This window comes from Seriola lalandi, unplaced genomic scaffold, assembly GCF_002814215.2.
Source record: "Seriola lalandi dorsalis isolate HSWRI2012SDOR001 ecotype SW California unplaced genomic scaffold, Sedor1 jcf7180002054889, whole genome shotgun sequence".
In the NCBI taxonomy this organism is placed as follows: Eukaryota; Metazoa; Chordata; class Actinopteri; order Carangiformes; family Carangidae; genus Seriola; species Seriola lalandi.
Genome location: NW_019525441.1, coordinates 932,766 through 952,957, shown reverse-complemented (window position 1 = coordinate 952,957; position 20,192 = coordinate 932,766). Strand labels below are relative to the sequence as shown.

General features: G+C 41.1%; 1 protein-coding gene across 1 annotated transcript in view; it reads right to left on the bottom strand.

The window, feature by feature from the left end:
* The window catches only part of iqsec3a (IQ motif and Sec7 domain ArfGEF 3a), a 42,596-nt gene extending 22,902 nt beyond the window's left edge, over positions 1-19,694 (bottom strand). The window contains 4 exon segments of the mRNA XM_087180099.1: positions 3,833-3,955; positions 8,180-8,341; positions 18,501-18,795; positions 18,902-19,694. Of these exon segments, the coding sequence (XP_087036225.1) occupies positions 3,833-3,955; positions 8,180-8,341; positions 18,501-18,795; positions 18,902-19,694 (1,373 nt within the window).
* Positions 19,695-20,192: the final 498 nt, after the last annotated feature.

Sequence of the window (20,192 nt, the reverse complement as noted above, 5' to 3'; positions counted from 1 at the left end):
ACGTGACAGAGGCCAAGCTCAATTTGATGTAGTCCCCAAAAAAACACTCCTAAATATAAGAGGTGGGGAATGGAAATGAAGCTGTGTCGTGTGGTTATGGAAGTCATGAATCTATCTGTGGACACCTACTTTGGGTGTGTGCATATGTGTGTGTGTGTGTGTCTGTGTGTGTGTGGACCCTGTGGGTTATGTATTGGAGTGTATATTGTAATCGTTACTTTAATCAGTCATCATTTCCAGGTTGGGGCTGCAGCACCATTTTGCAGACCCACTGAGCCGCATGATTGGAACCTAATGTCTCAGTGGGACTGAGGGCAGACACATATTGGTATGCAAACAGTAGGTCCACATCTTCTCAGACAAACATTTCTTTTATATGACTTTACAATGGCGTAATTTCCGCTATTTAAAATCCTATTTGTGTCCCTCGTACTTTTACTGTCTCGGTTTGATTCATTCATTAACAGACCACTAAACTGTCCTCCTGCTGTCCAACCACCGAAATCCAGACGGACGAAACCCTTGAGTTGATCTGGAAAATGAAAATGTTAAAATGCTCATATAAGTCGACTTCAGTTATTAAAATGTGCTCACGCAAGTGGTGGCAAGTGATTTGCGGGACCTTTTTATTTGCGCTGGATTTTGCCGCTCAAGCAACATACAAGGTGCCGTACCTTCATGGTGGAGGTGGAGGAAGTCCGCTGTCACCACTCAGGGTGTCATCATTATCATTTAACATTTTTTTATAGTTTAAAGGTTCACGGTTTCTTGTCAAACTACTAACATAATAATATTATCTATCAAAGTATCAGATTTCAATCAAGGAAATTATTAGTTATTAGTAATTATTATAAATGCATATAAATGAAAAGAATAACATTTATTTACGTGTATATACATGTGTGTTCGTGACTTCCCCCATACAGTATTTGTTTTAGCATGATAATCACAGGGCTGCACACAGATGCTTATTCACATCTCAGTGTATGAAAACCGTGACTCGACAGCAACCAGTAATTATACCCTTGTCTGTGAATCCTAATGCAGCACCATGCGGTGAAAAACCTTAATTTATGCTGCTTTTTATCTGAGTGTGCCCTTACTCTCACACAGAAAGAGGCGGAAAAATGACTAACCAGGGAGAAAAAACAAAAAGAAGAGGGTAAAAATGGCACATGATGCTTTTCCCTGAATGGATTTGGCAGTCTTCAAATTTGGCATTTGCTGCTGTCTTCCAAACCAATTTAGCTTTTGTACAGATTGCTAAAGATGGTGTAATCCATCGGTAATTATGCACTCCTGGAGGATTTAGGTGCAAGAAGCAAGTGTCATGATCTTTATCTATAATAACTATAATATATGGGGCAAACACAGAAAACCCAGCAATTGTCTTTGACTGCAGGATGAGTAAATAAGGATATCTGGTTACTACACTGTAATGAAGAAATGAAAACATAAACTGAATGTATCTGCAGCATTGGGAGCTGGCTCATATTCTCATATTCTCTGGCTCATTCATTAGTACACTGACGCAGCAGATACTGAGGCTGCTGGCTGCTTTTCACTTTTCCCCCTCGCTCTTTTTCACTGCTGCTTCAAATCCCCTTCACTTACTTTGGAGATTTCTCTCTTTCTGTGCGTGTGTGTGCATGTGTGTGTGTGTCTGTGTGTGTGTGTGTGTGTGTGTGTTTGGAGGCATATCAAAGCCCAGGAGCAGAGGAGGCAGGCACAGAGAGGCAGTGGCGGTTATGCAACGCTGGTTATTTATAAACCTTCCTCCCTCTTTCCTTTTTCTCCCCTTTCCTTCCTTCCTTCCTTCCCTCCTTCCTATTCCTGTTCGTGTCTCCTCGCCCTCTCCTTCACTCCTCCCCTCTCCCGCTCCTGATAACACGCAGAGTCAGCCTGATGTCCAAACATTAACAGTGCCAACCTTTCTGCCCACTGACTATGACAATGTTGCCGTTTTTCTCCTCATTGGGCACCTCAACCTCTGTGACAGGTGGTTGTTACTCCAGAGGGGCTACAGCAAACAGTTAGCATTAACGCACAGTGCCACAGCTGCACTGCAAATTGTCCTCTTGTCGCAAATTGTGGACTGAAATTACATGCTGCTCGGCTATTCACATGGGGGCTGCATTGTCAACATTTTATTGTAGCCAAGCAGAAAGGAAAGAAGAGAGTGTGTATGTGTGTTTGGTGGGGTGAGGCAGTGTGACTCAGCTGCTGACATTACAGAAGTGATATAATGTTCATGCACTCGTGCATATTATGTTTATATAGGTTAACAGTCCATGCTTTATCCATTACGCCTTAGAAATAGAGTATGCTGTTAACATGCGTCTCTTTCTGTGAGTACGGCCACCTGTCAGTTTCATCTGATTAAATTTTGTCACACTAGCATGTTTTAATTTTTCCCTCTTTCTTTCACGTCCGGGGAAAAAAAACTAAACACAGAGGGCTGATCTCAGAACTCATGAAAAAATATCAAAGATCCACATCTGTATCTCTCTGCACACCTTCATAACTTGATGTCGGCATATTTAATGATCAAAAAACCTGTGAATTGCATCTTAAAGCACCGCAAGACAAGTTTGGCCCAGAGCTAATTCTTTGAGTGACAGTATTTCATTTCCCTTTTCTTTTTTTTTTTTTTTACACCAACTCAAGTATCAACACACCCAAATGACATTACAGCAGAAAATAAATGACAACAGTAGGACAAATGAGGGTTATTTTGCATAACCTACAATATGATAAATATTCATATCAACCTCCTTTATGGCATCTATTCTGTCTACACATCACTGTCTCTGAATATTTGTCATTCACAGTCAAATCTCATGCACATGTGCATTTAACAGTGAGAATGGCGGCAGGTTTGCCTATCATGTAATCTTTGAAAAGATGAGACAGTGGTAGACAAAAGCATGCTTCTCATTTCTGTAATTTTCTTTATCAGCCGTAGCTAGCTAACTATTTAAGCTATGTTAGCCTCATGAGTTGGTTAAAAATGCTGTCTCTATATGACATTTTAATATTTCAGGCTGACTTGTTTTAAAACAAAGACTCTGCAAAAGCTGATTTAAATATGCACTTGATGGTGACATCGATGGTTTTGTGCTAAAAGACTGAGGCTAAAGACTGCAGCTAATTGTTTCATGCCTCTGGCAGAAGGTTAGCATCCTCCCTATTTAATTATCAATGAATATATAGAATTAAGATACCAGCATTGTTGTTGAATTGCAAGTATAGAGCTAGTTTGTACAATAAGAAAAAATGTAAGATCAGACTGTTAATCATTCTAACATAACCATGTTTACCTTGTTAGCTCACAACAAACAAAACAGATTTATGCATTATTGTTCAAACAGAACTCTTCACTTTTAATGTTAAAAGCTTTAGGGGTTGAGAAAACAACATGTAATGCCATCTCAGTTGAGTTTCTCAGGGTTTTTGGAGTTCAAACTTCCTCAAGTCCACTAGAGCAGAGCAGAGCTGCTAACGTTAGCGTACACTCTGGTATCACAACATCTGCTTCAACTGGGGAAATTCTAAAAAGATGTCCTAGTTGTGAATGTCCTTTTTTTTTATTATGACCTACAAAATAATGAAATGCCCTTGACCTTGGAAGTAAAGTGGGGTTACTGTCTGTAGTAGTTAGCTAGTTAACGGGACATGCTAACTTTTGCATCTTACATGGTCATCTGAACAGGAAAAGCTAAGTTTTTGGAAATCTGTAGAAACTGCAGGGAATTTTCTCCCTGTATAATACAAGTGAGAACACTGCAAGATAAACCTAGACTCTCACAGCAACTGCGACTTTTCTAAATACCTGAAGGCTTCGATGAGACGTTCCACCTTCTGGGCTTCTCCCTGGACACGAATGTGGGCCTGAAACTTTCTCAGTGCCTCGTCCAGCTCCATGCCGGAGAAGTCCATCTCATCCACGACACAGCTGTGGAGCACAGAGCGGGAGGGATGAGATATGGAAAGAGCAGAAGCAGTAGTAGGGAAGAAAAAAGGAAATTCTATAGCAATATGTTCGCTGCAATACATCAACATGATAGTAGCGGCTGCCTCTTCAGTGGTGGGATGGGTGAACCTGTTGATGAACACCCAAGATAAAAGATGAAGTCCACCCATCTGCTTCCCGGGCACAGCACCACTGTACTTACTGCAGGTATTAGCCACGCACAAGACACCAGGGATAGGACAGGGCCCGGCTATCTCCTCAGTGCCACAGTAGCCGAGACTTACACACACACACACACACATGCAATCCCTCCGAGCAGAAAATCCTCCTATTACCTGACAACTCCAGCTTAATGACTTTAATTAAAAAAGCAAAATATCCTGTCCGGTGAGTTCAGGGGGGATAAATACAACGTGGGCAATTTGGAGGTGAAATGAGGTTTTGAAGTGAAAGGTGACTTTGGAAACTAGTTGGGAGGTTTTAAAGTTTCCCTCACTTTCATGTGAGGTGTTCTGTTGAGGTACAAAACAGAATGATAATCAAACTATAAAGTTATAGGACTTTTTTACACTCCCACTGGCTTTCATGTGATTTACCTATCCACACTAGTTCAAGATAAACATAACCTTTGCCTCTGTTCCTATGAGTCTATTGATGGTTATGGACGGCAACAAAGATGATGCTGTTGATCTCGAAATCATTAATACATAAAATATGTAGTGGTGTTAAGATTTCGCCTTTTGCTTCTGATCTTTTCTGTGTTTTGTACAACGCTGGTGTACATGCACGTACACACACACACTACATTAAGATGGATTACTGTGAACAAAGCGAGTTAATGAGGTGAGTACTTGACTGTGACACGTGCTGCTCCAGCAGAAAAGAGTCAGATAGCTGACTCTACAGTACTGCCTGACGCACCGTGTACCCCAACATGAGATCACAGCAAAACCTGCTCACAGTAAGAACACCATGAACTGTGTACTAATACATTTAGTACTAGCATTACCGGCACTAATATTACAACCCCCCTGCTACTACCACTACTACCACTACTACTACTGCTAAGACTACCAGTAGTCCTGTGCCTATTATTATTGCTTCTTTTCCCTACTACTGTATAACTACTAATTATCCTATGTCTACAGCTATAACTACTACATTTACGACTATTTAAACTACTACATGTCTAATTTATATTATTACAGCTACCACTACTTCACAAGAACTTCTGCTGCTGCTTTGACTTCTACTGCAACCCTCTGGTCTACTGCCACTGTTACTACTACTACCACTGCTACTAGTATATTGAATTTTACTACTACTGTCACTGCTTCACCTACTACTGCTACTAGTCCTGTATGTGTTACTACTACCACTATTACTAGTAGTAGTTCTACACCACTGCTGTTGCTGCTGCTACTTCTATTGGTAGACATAGTAACAGCAGTGCTACTACAGCTATACTACAAGTACTACCATAGCTACTATTACTTGCATTTCTACTACTTGTCCTATGTGTACTACTTATTCCTATACACCAGTCACTATTACTATAACTAGTACCGCTGTTACTGCTATAGCTCCTATTGCACAGCCTACTCATGATATATTATTATAACTATGCTACAAGTACTACCTTCTGCTTTATCATGTCTACTACTACCACCACTGCAGCTACAGTATACTATTACAGCTACTACTGGTATTTGTCCTGTGTCTCCTATTACTACTAATTGAGGCACTATTACTACAATTACCACAAGTACTAACACTTCTAATTGTCCTATGTCTGTTATTACTATGACTCAGCTCAGTACTGCTGCTAATAGGATGAAACTAATGCCACTTGGCTTATGTCTACAACAGAAGCTACTTCTCTTCTGCTGCTATTTGCACTGTGATTATTACTTCTGCTCCATCTTTTGCTGCTACAGGCTCTACAGTTATTACTATTTCCACTTCTACCACTTAAAATACTAATACTGCACAACTATCCATCCATTCCACATTGTTTATTCTGTACAGTGTTGCAGGGGGGCAGGGCCTCACTCCAGCAAGGTCTCAGTCACCGGTGGATTACACATTACACATTAATGCAACTGCTACAATTAGTAGTATTTGTAACATCTCTGGCAGCTTAGAGAGGTAAACTGTGTATTATTTCCTAGCAGTGATTAGATTTAGACATAATAAAGCCAAAGCTTATACTACGCAATGAGTCTGACTTGATCCCCTTTTTGATCAACTCTCTCGACTGTCGAGCTTCTCTGATCGCCCTCTTCATGACTCACTTCCTCGCTCCACCACCTCTCTCTCCCTTCTTCCCTGGCTGTCACTCCTTGTTTATGTAACGTCAGACGAGATGCTCTCTAGCCCTAAGTACATCAGCGCTCTCCTTCCCCTCTCATCTCTTCCCCATACACACTCAAAACATAATAACACACACGCATGGGCGAACACGCATCCACACACACATACATACCGTTGTCATGCATACACTTCGTTGATCTGTGAGCATAGTGCTACTTAAATCGTACACTTACAATGCTGTGATGTGCACGCGCGCGCACACACACACACACATGCAAATAAAAGGAAACAGCAGGCCAGATGGAACCATATTTTGAGCAGCCAATGAGTAGATGCCAGGATGAAAGCAGATCCCATTTTTCCTGCTAAACAAGTTCACTATATTATCAGCAAGTGAGTCCTCAGGGTGCCACATTTCTTGGAACCTAAATCTATATCCACAATTTGGCTTAATTGACTTGAGACACTTTGATTATTGTTATGTATGCTGGAAGAAATGTGAAGAGAATGAGGTACCATTAGCTTTATAAGGAAAGGAGGAAGATTCAGGAATACAGGAAAACTGACAAATACAAGACAAACAAAACACACATGCATACACTCCCTCCCTAGACACACACATGCACAAGGCTCAGTAAATCACCATGAGTGATTTTCACATTAGACTGCAATCCCTCACCCGATCTCCCATGACTACACTTTATCCAAAGTGCTCTCACACACTTTACACTCTCCTATGATGCTCCTCCTCGGCGTCGCTTCCACCCCAAGTGCCGCTCTACGACTGCTCTTTAGTAAAATAGAGAAAATATACATCTCTCCCAATGTCACCAGGGTATATCTCTGCTGTGAATTGGAGTCTGAAGCCCTAAAAGCATAATCCCGTTATTAAAATGTATTTGGAACGTGACAGTGTCCGTTTAAGAAAATATGGATATTAGATGAGGCCGGACCTGGAGTGAACAAGTTGGTAAAGTTCTGTGTTGCGTTTGTCTGACCTTGCAAAGACTAAAAGGGTGTTCTCGGTTTGATAACTTGGACAAAAGGCAGGATGAAAGAAAGATCTGCGGTTTGTCCTCTGGTTGATATGCAAATTTAGAGTTAATTGGTGAAGGGGAGAATGTAATTGAATAAAAAAGACAATTACTGAGATAAAGTAAAGAGGGCACCAGCCAAACCCACAGGCAGAATACCAAGAGCAGGAGTTGCAGCGCCTCTATTCTGCTGAGACGGATTATTATAGCTCAAAAATATTATTTACATTATCAAATTGCTTGTTTTTTACTTCTTTAGTGACAAAATAAAGTCAACATTACAGCAACTGTAGTTTTGATATTAATATGATAAAAGAAGCAGAGAAACAATAAAGGGCAGGAAAGGTTGTTATTATATTTTTGTCTTATCAGCTTCTTTTATTCTTCCTATAATTCTGTCTTGCAAGTCAACCTAGATTTACAACTTGAAGAATCAGATGAGGATAAATTTGTTGGACCGTGACACTTCAAATTCAGCTTATTTTCAGTTTGTTTACTGTGATGAAAAATAGACCAAAATATCAATGTCTGCAAAATTAACAGCTACTACATAAACAGATAGTGATGTTATAATTATGGTTTCACATTTAGATTTCAGGGAATCATCTGATTCAGAGCCAGAGTTGGAAAATTTGTCAACTACAAAACCTGTACACACTTGGCTGTATGAACAGCCACAACCACCAACCATTTTGTGAGTAATAGAGCTAAGGATTGTCCTGGTGCTATAAGTTCCAGTCCTGTAGTTTACCCCGACACCTGATCTCCCAGAAAATAGAGGGATTACCGGAGAGAATAACTTCATGAGCAGTGATATGGTGTGTTAAAATGGTTTCAAGAAATAACATCTGCTACTCACTCTAGAACATCTCTGTTGAAGGGCTTCTTGCTGTTGCCGAGGAACTCTCCAATCATCTGTCGACTCAGTCCCTTCCTCTGGAGCAGGAAGTGGGCCACGCCGATGGGTGTGTCTGGGATGAAGCCTCGTGAGATCAGGAACTGAAGGCCCTTGTCGGGGTTTCTGAGACAAATAAGACAAAAAAAATTAAAAATGAATGAATATTATTATATATATATATATATTATTGCTTAGAGAGCAGTACGGACAGTCAAATAAAAAAATTACAAACTGTGGTGATGAGGTTATTTGTCTCAAAATCACTAGGCTAGATGTTTACTGTACATACCTGCAAAGTGGGGTTGGAGACACAGGGCAGAACCTCATTTGTATTCATTCCCATGCTGAATTTCAACATTCATTAACAACTACTAAAGAGCTCAACACTGTGCTATATTCAGAGGATACTGCTGGAATCATAATGGCTGATTTGGGATGCAGCTCTAAATCCCTTCTTGAATGCGCAGACTTTGAGCTCAAGTCTCAAGTAGACTTTGTTGTGCTGGAGCAGGTCTAAGATTAGCTTGAGGCAGACTTTGTGACTGTGATGCATTACCTATGCCAAGTCTCTCCGGTAGATTCTACTGGTGTACCAAAATTAATAGGAGCCAGTGGCTGCCTGAAGACTGTAAATCAACCTAAAAAAATTGTGATCTGGTTTTGAAAACAGTCAGTAATGTAAGCAGCAAGATTATGTAACTTCTGAAAGAAGAAATTACATCCTCTCTCTAACAAACAACAAGTTTAATTCAGAAGAAATAACGAACTCTTGCCCAACTTAATACACCCAGAGGTTTTGCTGCCATAAACCTGTTCTGATATGTAGTTTGTTATTAAGTGTTATGCATTTGACTCCTTTTTTTTTTTTTACTCTTGTAGACTTGTATGTATGTTTAGTAGATTTGTTACTGCCTTGCATTTCTTATGTGGACTTCATGTTGCCAGCTAGTTGAATGAATCTAGTTTCGTTGTTGCAGTACTAATTCATTTTTATTAACTTGTTTTGCAGTTCCCTTGATTAAGCTCTTTTATAGTTTATTGTATCTCATTGTTGGCTGATTAGCAATCACTATCCTTTGTTGTCCAATACTGTTCACAGCTTCATAATCGCTCCTAGTAAAAACTTCACAGGCCAACTGCCGTCTTCAACCTTAATTGGAAATGTGACTAGATTGCTGCATAGCTGTGCACCTACACTCATAGTGAGAGCAGAAGAGACTACAAGGTTTACAAAACCATTGGTAGGATCCTACAACAGACCTACAATCTCACATGTGACAGGCTGGGTCTTTGTGAACATCTGTTTGTCTGGGGAAATGTGGTGTTTTTCTACGCTCATTCCTTCAGAAAAGTTATCTTAACATCTCATTGGTTTCCATGAGTCATTGTTCTCCCTATCAAAAGATGCATGGCAGAAGTTACTTATGTATGAACACGGGAGTAATATCTTTACTATTTATAACCCTATTAGACACAGAGGATAGTTGCTGTAGGGTGGCTACTGCATTATTGCCACAGCTCTCCCTCTCTAGTCTCTATACAGTGTTTAAACCACAACCTTTACGTAACCGAGCAGTGTTTGTGTACGTGTGTGTGTGTGTGTACCACAGCTAATGGGTTTAGTAAGGCGAGGGTGGGACAAAGGGGAGGGAAGGATAAAGGGCAGGATAGAGGGAGGAGGCTGGAAGAGGACCAGACAGAGCAGATGTGCGGGAATGAGAGTGTGAGGACAGAGAGGGAGGACGATGAGCGCAGGCTGGGCTGCCAGAAAGCATCTGCTGTGACAGCCTCAGCACACTCTCAGCTTCTAGCTCACCCTCTCAGCTGAAGGCGATGTCTCGCCAAACAAATTTGGCAGATATCACTCATTTGATGTTTGCCCAAAAACAGATGGATCACACATGGAGATTATTATTTGTAATTAGAAGTGGACGGAGGAGTGAAAATCAGGACGGGAAGGGAGGAAATGATGCAGGGGATGCAAGATGGGTAGATTCCGAGTCCGACCGAGACGAGAGTCCTCATCAGATAATAACAAGCATGGACTGTTTGTTCAAATGCTGATCTGTTTACATTTTCAATGACAATGGCCTCTTGTAATTGTGCAGATAATGGCTGTCCTTACTCAGGAGGCTGAGTTTGCATCCCATCTCTGACCTACCCCATACTGCAACCCCAAATAAACTACTAAGTTGTTTTGGCCAGTTCTTTTTTGATGGGTAATGTGCCGAAATCACAATTATTCCTTGAACCTAACCAAGTGCTGTGAGTGCCCAAACATAGCCATACAATGATGCTTAAGCTGCAACGAGCAGGTGTTGAATTGCAAGAATGGATAATATGGTTAGTGAAAAACTAAAATACGTTGTCAGTGAACATTTACATTCAGTGTAGATATGCTCATTCATAACATTTCCTCAAGATGTATATAAAAAACTGCTGTTGTATATCGGTAGTTTACAGTATAAACCTCATGTCTGACGGACAGGGTTGCTTACAGTCAGTCTACAGTTTATACCATACACCTATTTTGTCATTAGGTTTCAGGATTTGTGCAGGATGGATGGAGCATGTGATTCAAAAATGGAGCAAAGTTAAAGTGTGAAAAGAGAACTAGAGTACCACATGGTGACACACACGCACGAACGCACCCACGCACACACATACACGAACACACACGCGCACACAAACATACACACACACACACACACACACAAACATGAAAGGGATGGGATGAGGCAGTGCCAGACAGGACCCAGATGTCATGCTAAAATAACAACTCCCAAATACACTGCTACATGCCCAGATATCTTTCTCCGTCTCACACACATTTCTTGCCTCCATGTCGCACACACACCTATTTTTTAATTTTTTTGTCTCATATTGGACTCTCATCATAAATACATCCCTCCCCCACCTTGACCTCCCCTTTTATTGGCCCTCTATTTTATTGCTAATGGACAGATGTGCTCAGTGTCCCTACCTCAAAACTGTGTTTTATGGCCCTTACAAGTGCTTTACTGTCAGAACTGCATGTTGCCTATTTCTCCGGATGTACACATTTCTGTTTCCATTACTAACTGGTGATAGATTGATGGGCGGTTCGCGCCCCTGTGCAATTTTCTGAGTGGAAACAAGATTGTGTGGTGTAACTGTAAATGCTTCCAAACCCAGAATCATTACCCTGATGTGGAGTTGCTGTTGCAAAGCGTTGCTCGTGTCCATCAAGTGTGTTTTTGCTGATAAGGCAACTGAGGGGAGAATTTACTGATATGGCTGCGATGGCTCCTTTCCTTAGGTTCGCATTTTCTTTTAGAGCAGTGGTGACATGACCTTTTCAGATGAACCCCTTCATCAGAACCAGCCCTCATGTTCCAAATATATATGGTTGTTGTCTATCTTAAATGTTACTTTTAGCTAACTACTTCAACTTTTAATCCATTATTCTTGGCTATTTCACAATTTCATTTCATTACCACACTCTTTCAACTCTCATTAATTTAACCCAGTTGCAAGACATAGTATTCAGATGTTACCACTTACTTCTATAATTTAATCAAATTGTAATTTCCATTCTTTCAAATCAGTTGAGCTACTCTACAACTTTTCTATGTACCACCTGGCAACTGCAAAACCACACCACAGGGTACACATACCAGTTGGGAAACTCTGTGTTGTTTTATATTTTTCTTATTGTCAACAAAGCTCATGAAAAGACTAAAACCAGCAGTGTGTTACAATGTTAGTCTTTTTCTCGATACTTAACATTGTCTGTGGCTCCCAGCCAAAAGTGCATTCTTTCCTACTGAAGACATAAACATGTCACAAATAGATAGATCTGCCTAAAAAGTGCAGTTATTTCTTAAAACAGCTGGTTACCGTAGTTTTAAGGAGGAAACAGGAAATAGTGCTTTTATTTATTTTGGGGCAATTGCAGATTAATGCACATTTAAAGAGTATTCGCAGCAGCATGATGGTGTCTGCTGATCTGGGATTGACTCAAAATGAACTACAGTAGCCATGTTCAACATAATGAAAGAACATGTCACAGTGCTGGAGTGTGGCTCTCTGATGCCTTTTTAATAAGGGCAACAAATGGAGGCTATTCAGGCTACACAGGCAGTACAAGGATCAGTTCATTGTTGATTTTGGTCTTTTCTGGTTAGAACTGGTTCATAATATGAATAATGTACAATATGGTCAGCCTCATCCTTTAGCTAACAAGAGCAGGTGAGGATAAAAGGGTGTTGCGTTCTGTGAGAAATGCTTCCTCTGTTTGCCATCTGGATTTCAGAGTCTGTAATTATGTACCGGGTCATTCAGCACTGAAGGCAGAATGTTAATACAGGGAAGGAAGTGCGTGTGTTTGCACAAGAAAGCCCACACGAACATACCAATATATATATATATACACACACACTGAGTTTTTTTTATAGCGCTCTCTCCTCCTGAGGAGCTTTGTTGATCTACTGTGTTAATTAGCCTTCCCTGACATACTGTATATATTCAGATTTCTCCCTCTCTCTCTTTACACTTACACCAGCACCTATACATGTCTTATGCCACCTTTTTCTTTAATTCATAAAGCTCTGATCGTGCTCCATTTTCATGCATGATGGGAGCTCACCACGAGCCACTCTGATGTCTAATCAATGCCTTCACCACACTAGAATAAGAGAGGGAGAGAAGTGAAATAAGAGCATGGCTAATGAGATGGAAAAGTCATGCATAGAGAAAGAGAACTCTACTCAGGGATCTGTCATTAATGTCCCACCTCCCTCACGTCCTCCCCTCTCTCTTTGCCCCGCTCCCTGTTGAAGGTTTGGTACCAGCTCCCCTGTGTGATGGCAGTGTCCCGAACACACTCTCTCACATAATGGAGTCATTGTCATTCCCGCCACACTCTCAAGGTGGAAACTTTATCAAGTGGTCTGTCCCTCAACCCCCCACCTACCTGACCCCCTCCCAACCTTTCTGTGTCTCTTTCAGTTCTTCTCTCTTGCTTTTGCACTCCATTTAAATCACTCAGGTGTTCTACCTTTTTTTATTCTTGTGCAGGCTGGAGCACGCACACACACATATACACGCATACACACACACCCAAAACTTCTGACTTTTCCTCTCTTTAAATTACTTTCTCCGCTTCCTTCCTCATTCCTCCTGCTAAGGTGGTGCATAGACCACCTGCTGCAAGACTCACATACACACTTGCACATTACATTACCAAACCGCGTGAATATGCGTGGGGTTTTTTTGACCGCATGATCAAGCAATACCCAAGTTTTAGCCCAAAGCAAACAGCCCTGTTTAAGATGCAAAGGATACAACAGCGCAGGTATTAGAGGGAGGATATGAACTGGTGGAACTAATGAGCCTCAAGCTCGATTGCCCTCTCTCTCTCTCTCTCTCTATCTTTTTTTAAAACATTTTTTCTCTCTCTTCCTCATTCTATGTCTCCCTTCTCTTGCAGCCAATTTATTAAAAGTCAGCTTATCTTTCAAGGTGTTTGATCTGGGGAATGAGAAGAGGGGATTGCAAATAGACAGAAATTGCAATGAAACCTGTCACTTTATGAAAAAAGTAACAGAGCCTCGTAACTACAAATGTGTGTATCCTCACTTCCTTGTTGAAGAAATATATATTAAAAAAACTGCTGAGTGTTTCAAATAAAATGTGAACAATTAGATAAATGTCCAATTTTTCTCTGCCGCTCAGACAGACACTATCACAGCATGCATATTTTGAGTAATAACAGATAGATTGTCTTTATTCTAACTAGTTGGGGTTTTGAGGATAGACTTTCTAAGTCTAAATGACTATGCATCCCTACACATGGTTACATTTAATGTTTACCTTTTTTAAATGAATTGTAACCACAAACTTTCCTGAACCTTACCCCAAGGCCAGATACTTTGAAAAACATTGGCATTGGATTTAAAAAAAAAAAAAGTTTACATTGAACAAAATTCATGATTTTGCAGAATTACCCCAAATAGACTTTCTTGGCCAGCTATAGGGCTGAAGCACCATAATACCCGAATCTCACCCATCCATAAAAACATTCAAACCACTTTTCATGAGCTCCGATTTAAGCTCGGAGACCAATGAATTTTTCAAATAATTAAATGGGTTTCTTTTAATGGTTTATTTATCTTAAGAAGTAGGAGAATGTTTTCAACACACAAAATGAAAAATTAAGTGTTTTTCTTTATCTGGAAAATTGAAAATAATTCAATTTGGAGATACATGGTTATCACTAGACAGCGACAGTTAAAAGTAAAATGGGGTAAAAAGTCTGACGACTGAAATTTAATGAAAACTTTAACAACTGTGGTTAAGTTTCAAATAAAAATACTTTGTATTGTTTACTCTGACATTTCAGTTTTATCTTTATTAATATGTTTAATATTTTTATATAAATTCTTAATTTAAATTTCTTCATTGAAGCACAATTAAAACCTTTATCTGACCAAACCCCTTTATATTTGACAAAACAACTCATAATATATTAGTACAGGTAACATGTCACATGCACATTGTTTCGTGGTGAAGGAAGACACAGTGACTTTTCATGTCCAGCCCGTAACACTTATTCGCAGGTGAGGAGATTGTTCTGTGCTCACTTCATTAACGGACCCGTGTTATCTGGTCACAGCTGGCTGCCTTGTCGTAGGCACGGCCACTGACATTTTCAAGTTACTCTCTGTCTCTCTGTCCTTCCACAATATTCATTAACTGTATGGACCCATACAATTGGAGATAAAGCTAAAGTCTTTCAGAGGATTAAAATAGCTGATGATGTTAACACCTCATGTTACCCCAGCACCAGTTAAAACCATAGATCTACAGAACATTACACAGTTTGAGTGAGATGCCCACAACATGGGGCAGGACTGACTGGGAATAAACCTCTAATACTTTTTTCCCCAAACAATTCTGTTGATGTGTGATACATAAAAAGCAATAAGCATTAATACACCATATTGTACTTGGACCTCCCTCCATGTCTCTAAAAATGGACAAATACACCATACTCAAATGTTCTCGACAATGCTCTTTTAGTCCCCAAACTCCTCTATTTCCTCTACTTTGAACTTTTCCCTTTGTGATTATTCCCTCTACGTCCTCCCTCCGCTATATGTAGAGCTCGTTCCTGCTTCCCTTGTTTTCATTGTCATGCTCCAGCATTGAGTCAAAGTTAATCGGCTTTATTTTGCACTTTTATGGCGCTGCAAAGTTTGGCAGTGAGCAAAAAGATAATGTCTGTTTATGAGTTCCAGCCTTCTAAATTTGTGTGAAATGGCTTAATTGGGGCAATATCTTAACAAAATCTTATGGTGGTTTTGCACCCAAGGGAACGCTGTGTATTTTCCTTCACTCTGAGAAAGAAAGGCGAGCTTTCACCAAAAAGGGTGAGGTGGCAAGTGTAAAGAAAAAAAGAAAAAAAGAAAAAAAGAAAAAAAGAAAAAAAGAACTTGCTTGGATTGAAATGTTGAAATTTTTCATCCCAGTTCCCATGGTGGCGGTTCATACGGTGCTGAAGGAACTTTTAATCACGACTCACAGCAGAATGACTGATGAGAATTTTAGGCCTTGTGGATCGTTTCCATTATTTTGAGATTCACCCCTTGTGTATTCTGACTAATTGTTACCCAGCTAGTCCATCAGCGGTTGAGCTCAACTTGTAATATATATGAGTGAGTCTAGCTCATTTATTAGAATATGTGGGGTGTTTAGGGGCTTTAGGGTATGCTCTGGGGGGAAAGCTAATACAGCATATGGCAAATCTCCCTATTTAATCATTCCTTCCAAGCGCGCTGTGGGCTGCTTAGCACATTTTCAGGAGTTATGTGGTTACAAACATTTCTATAAAGGGGAATGCAAAATGTTGAACAAATGCAATCATGTTTTTTGTGAATCATGTGAGAAAAAGTTTTTTAGCTCTTTTCTGACTGTGTAATTGATTATTTCAACGAAGAACTGACTGGAGGTCATAATTTACCAAGGTTTCTACTTCAAACTCGTCTCCAGGATTCAGCGTTTGTCTCAGCAAATCAACAGATTCAGTCAGCGCTGGCCCCATTCACTCCTGTCGCCATGGCAACCCCTTTTCCCTTATCTTTTGCTGCCATGTAACCACCTTGCACCTGTCTGGAGTGCGTCTTGGGAAGTTCTTATCTGGTTTTGACTTTGTCACTCTTCACTAGGCGGAGAGGGGAACTGAATTCACAATGACTGAAAAGCCGCAACCGGCAAACAAACAAGCTTCTCAAAACAGAGAGCATGTTTTTCTTCTGCCGACTATTTGTGAAGCCACAGAGGAAAATGCAGCGGTAATTGGGCTGTGGTAAGAATACAAGAGTTACCTGTATAGGTTTTACATCAACAACTTTGGTTCTTGACATTAAAGACACACTTTGAGCAGATGATAGAGACGTTATTACTGATACAAATGTCAAAAGAACTGTAAAAATAAAAAAGTAATTAAACAAGCTTAGCAATAACTACACATGCCAGGGCTGCAAGCTTTAGATTTCTCAATACGCCGATGAGCTACTGATGAGACTGCCCCTGCCTATGTGCTGTTGGTCCTTTGCTCCAACCTGCCAAGGAATGGAGTATGTAAGACTGTATGTATCTGGCACCAAGTTGTTACCAGCAGATCCTTTAGGTCCTGTCAATTGTGAGGTGGAGTTGCGGATTCAGACATCCCTCGTCACCCTGTTACCCAATCGTTATGGTTGCTCAGGTCTTTAAACCTGTCTGTTTCTCCTGCAACTAATACACTGACGAGAACCAACTGTTCATTTATCATCTAATATATCCCACACCTTGACATGTGCTGTCATTATGAATTAATCAATGTAATTTGCGTAATCTGTGAGTGATCACTGGCTCATCAGTCAATCATTAGCTACAGTTAACTAGCTTACTGTCTACAGAAGTAACCCCTAATATCATTAGTTAATGATATTGATACATGATATCTGAACATGTAAGCTAGTTAAATTAGCACATTCAAACAGGCTTGACATCTGTAACCATCAAGCGCGTATTTAAGACCCTGTTTTTGAGAGTCTTGTTTTCAAATGAGTCATCTGAAAACATTCAAAACTGAGCTTACGTTAATAGCTAGCGAGCTGATCAAATCTGTCAGCAACAGTTATTTCAGCTGTCAGCAGCTGGACAAAAATGAGCAGTATGATTTTGTCCACCTCTGTCTGAAATCAAAGACTCGTTTGACCTTCAAGTGATAAATCTGCCTCTGTTATCATTGTAAACTGCACATGTACTGAATGAAAAGCATGACAGGCGTAGCAAAAGTACAAGGCATTGGGCTTAGCCAACTGACATTTACATCATGTCTGGGTGTGTAACTACCCATGTTAGGTTATTCCTAATTCTCTCAGTGCATCTCAGCTTGGTACTCACATTCCCTTCATTTCCTTCCTCCTACAAATCAATCTTCAATCTTCCCTGTCTCAATAATTCACCCTCTCTCTCTTGCCCCTGAGCTAATATGTCTTTCTGAGGAGACAGAAGACACCTCAGATCCAGCTTGGGACCTGGGCTTCAGTCTGTTTGTTCTTTCGGCACAATGGGGACATGTGAGGAAAGTGCTTTTCTTTGCTCTTTTGAGTCCAGTGGGTGCCATTAAACTTTAGGTACACCTTGAGGACGGCATGAGGTACAGATTGTGTCATAAATCTGGCTGTACAGTATTATAGTCTTTCCAATATATCCTTTTTCTCTCACCCTTCCCAACAGTAATGTTCTTCAGAATAAATTTCTTCATCTATGTCCATATGAGCAGATTTGAATTTCAAAATGTTAATTAATTTGAAAACTTAAAAATAGAACAATTACATCACTGGACCCTGATTTGCTGACAACACTAGAACTTTTAATGCTCTGAGGGTAATGCTAAAATGACAACTCCCCAATTATTCCCAAATGCCATGAAATTTCCTGAATGAATGAAATTTGAAATCCTTCTCAGGGGTGCTGTACTACCTTTACAGTTTAGGAAAGAAGGAAGACAAGGAGCAGCTAATTTTCCTCTTCTAAAACTTAATTAAGAAAAACAAATTACTAGACCAAAAACCGCTGTTCTGTCACACACCCAAATCTCTTTGGGAGCATTCATTGTGTGTTCCAGTGCAGTTAATCATGGCTTAACAGTCAGCAATGATTCAGAACTGATAACACAATACTGAGCCTGAGTTCAAACTCAATTAGAATTGTCTAAACACAAAGGAATTAAAATGTAGGGGCTACTCACACATTGAAGAGGTTGAGGCCGATGCGGTAGAGGCGTTTTCGCATGACGTCAGTGGACAACGTGGGTGATTTACAGCTGGCGGGGTTCTCACAGTGGTAGCGTGGCAGGCTGAGGATCATAGCCTGCAGTGCCTCTTTGGACGAGGCCTCAGATGTGGAGCGTGCCTCTGTGGACGTGCTGCTGCTGCTCATCTGCTCCGAGCTGTTATCTGCCGTCTCAGAGCCACATCTCTTCACTCCCAGGGGCACCACCACAGGAGAGCTCTCCAATGGCATGGCCTCCTGCGGTGGAGGGGCTTGAGGGGGTTCTGTGGGTGGTGGGGCCACCACCACAATTTTCTCTGGGCTTTGAAAGGCAGCCATCTTTTCCAGAGGGGTTAGGGGGGGTTGATCCTCCTCCACTAGCTCTTCCTCACTTGGAGGAGGAGCTGTCTCTTATACACATCTGAGGAGGGGGTTCTTGTGAGGGGCCAGCTGGGACAAAGACTGGGGTGGAGTTTGCTGTTGTGGAGGTGGTCGTGACAGTGGTGGAGGCTTGGTCTTGTTGGACGCAGCTGCCGAGTGTGACAGAAGTGGACGATTCCATGACTGAGGATGAAACACAGAAGTTCTGGCTGTCGATTTGCACGGTCACATCTCGAAACGCCATCATTAGCTTGCTTGCACTTCTCGACAGGTCACTTGGGTCCACCACGCCTTGATGAATTGTTGACTCTCCCACACCACCTCCTTCTCCGCCACCTCCTACTCCTGCAGCCGCTGCGGCTGCTGCTGCTGCACTGAAGGAGTCGGCACTGAACTGATAAGTGCCGCCTTCTTGCAGTGAACACATGGTCTTCAGGCTCCAGTTGCTGAGTGCATCGTCTATGGACTTTGCCAGTGACTGGACCTGTTCAGTGAATGAGTCTTCCAGGTCGGTCAGGGTGCCACCGACTGTGGCAGGCAGAGATGGTGAGCGCACCAATGGGATGCCTGCCAAGTTACAGCCTTCTGCCAGGGCCCGTTCAGCAGAGAAACCCTCCGTGTTTTGGACACGGACCTTGCGCAGGGAGATGCGTCGAGGCAGGCGACTCTCCAGCAGTGAATTACGGATCTTCTCGAAGTTCTTGCTGAGCTGGTACTGGCGGAAGGCAGTCTGGATCTTGCAGGCAGCACGGCGGGAGATGAGGTGGCCACCGTATTTGTGCTCTAGCATTTCGATCTAGAAAATATGAGAAAGAACAACATAATGAATTGGTGGTGAACTTCTGTTGTATCTTTAAATTCACAAGACTTAGATAACGGTTATAACCCATCAGAGCAATCTGCAATTACTGTGAAAACATCACTGTCTGGACTCAATCATATATGACAGTTGCATATAAAAACATAGTTAAGAACAAATACAAAATACACACAGATGGGTTAGGGAAAAAAGTTGCCAAACTCAAAGATGGCTCTCCTCTGGTGACTCCCACAATACCCTGTATCATGGACAGTTATATTTATTAAAGGGGCCCATACATGCCATGTTTAATCTCTTGCTGGTCGCTGTGGTGCATGAAAGATGAATATGAGTTGAATAGCAATGTGAGAAAACAAGTGGAGTGTAGGTGGAATGAACGGGCTGGACAGTAAAAGAGGAATGGGATAATTGTGGTGGAAAATAAGAGAAAATAATTGCAGTTCCCAGGAGATGGACGAGGTTGTAAAG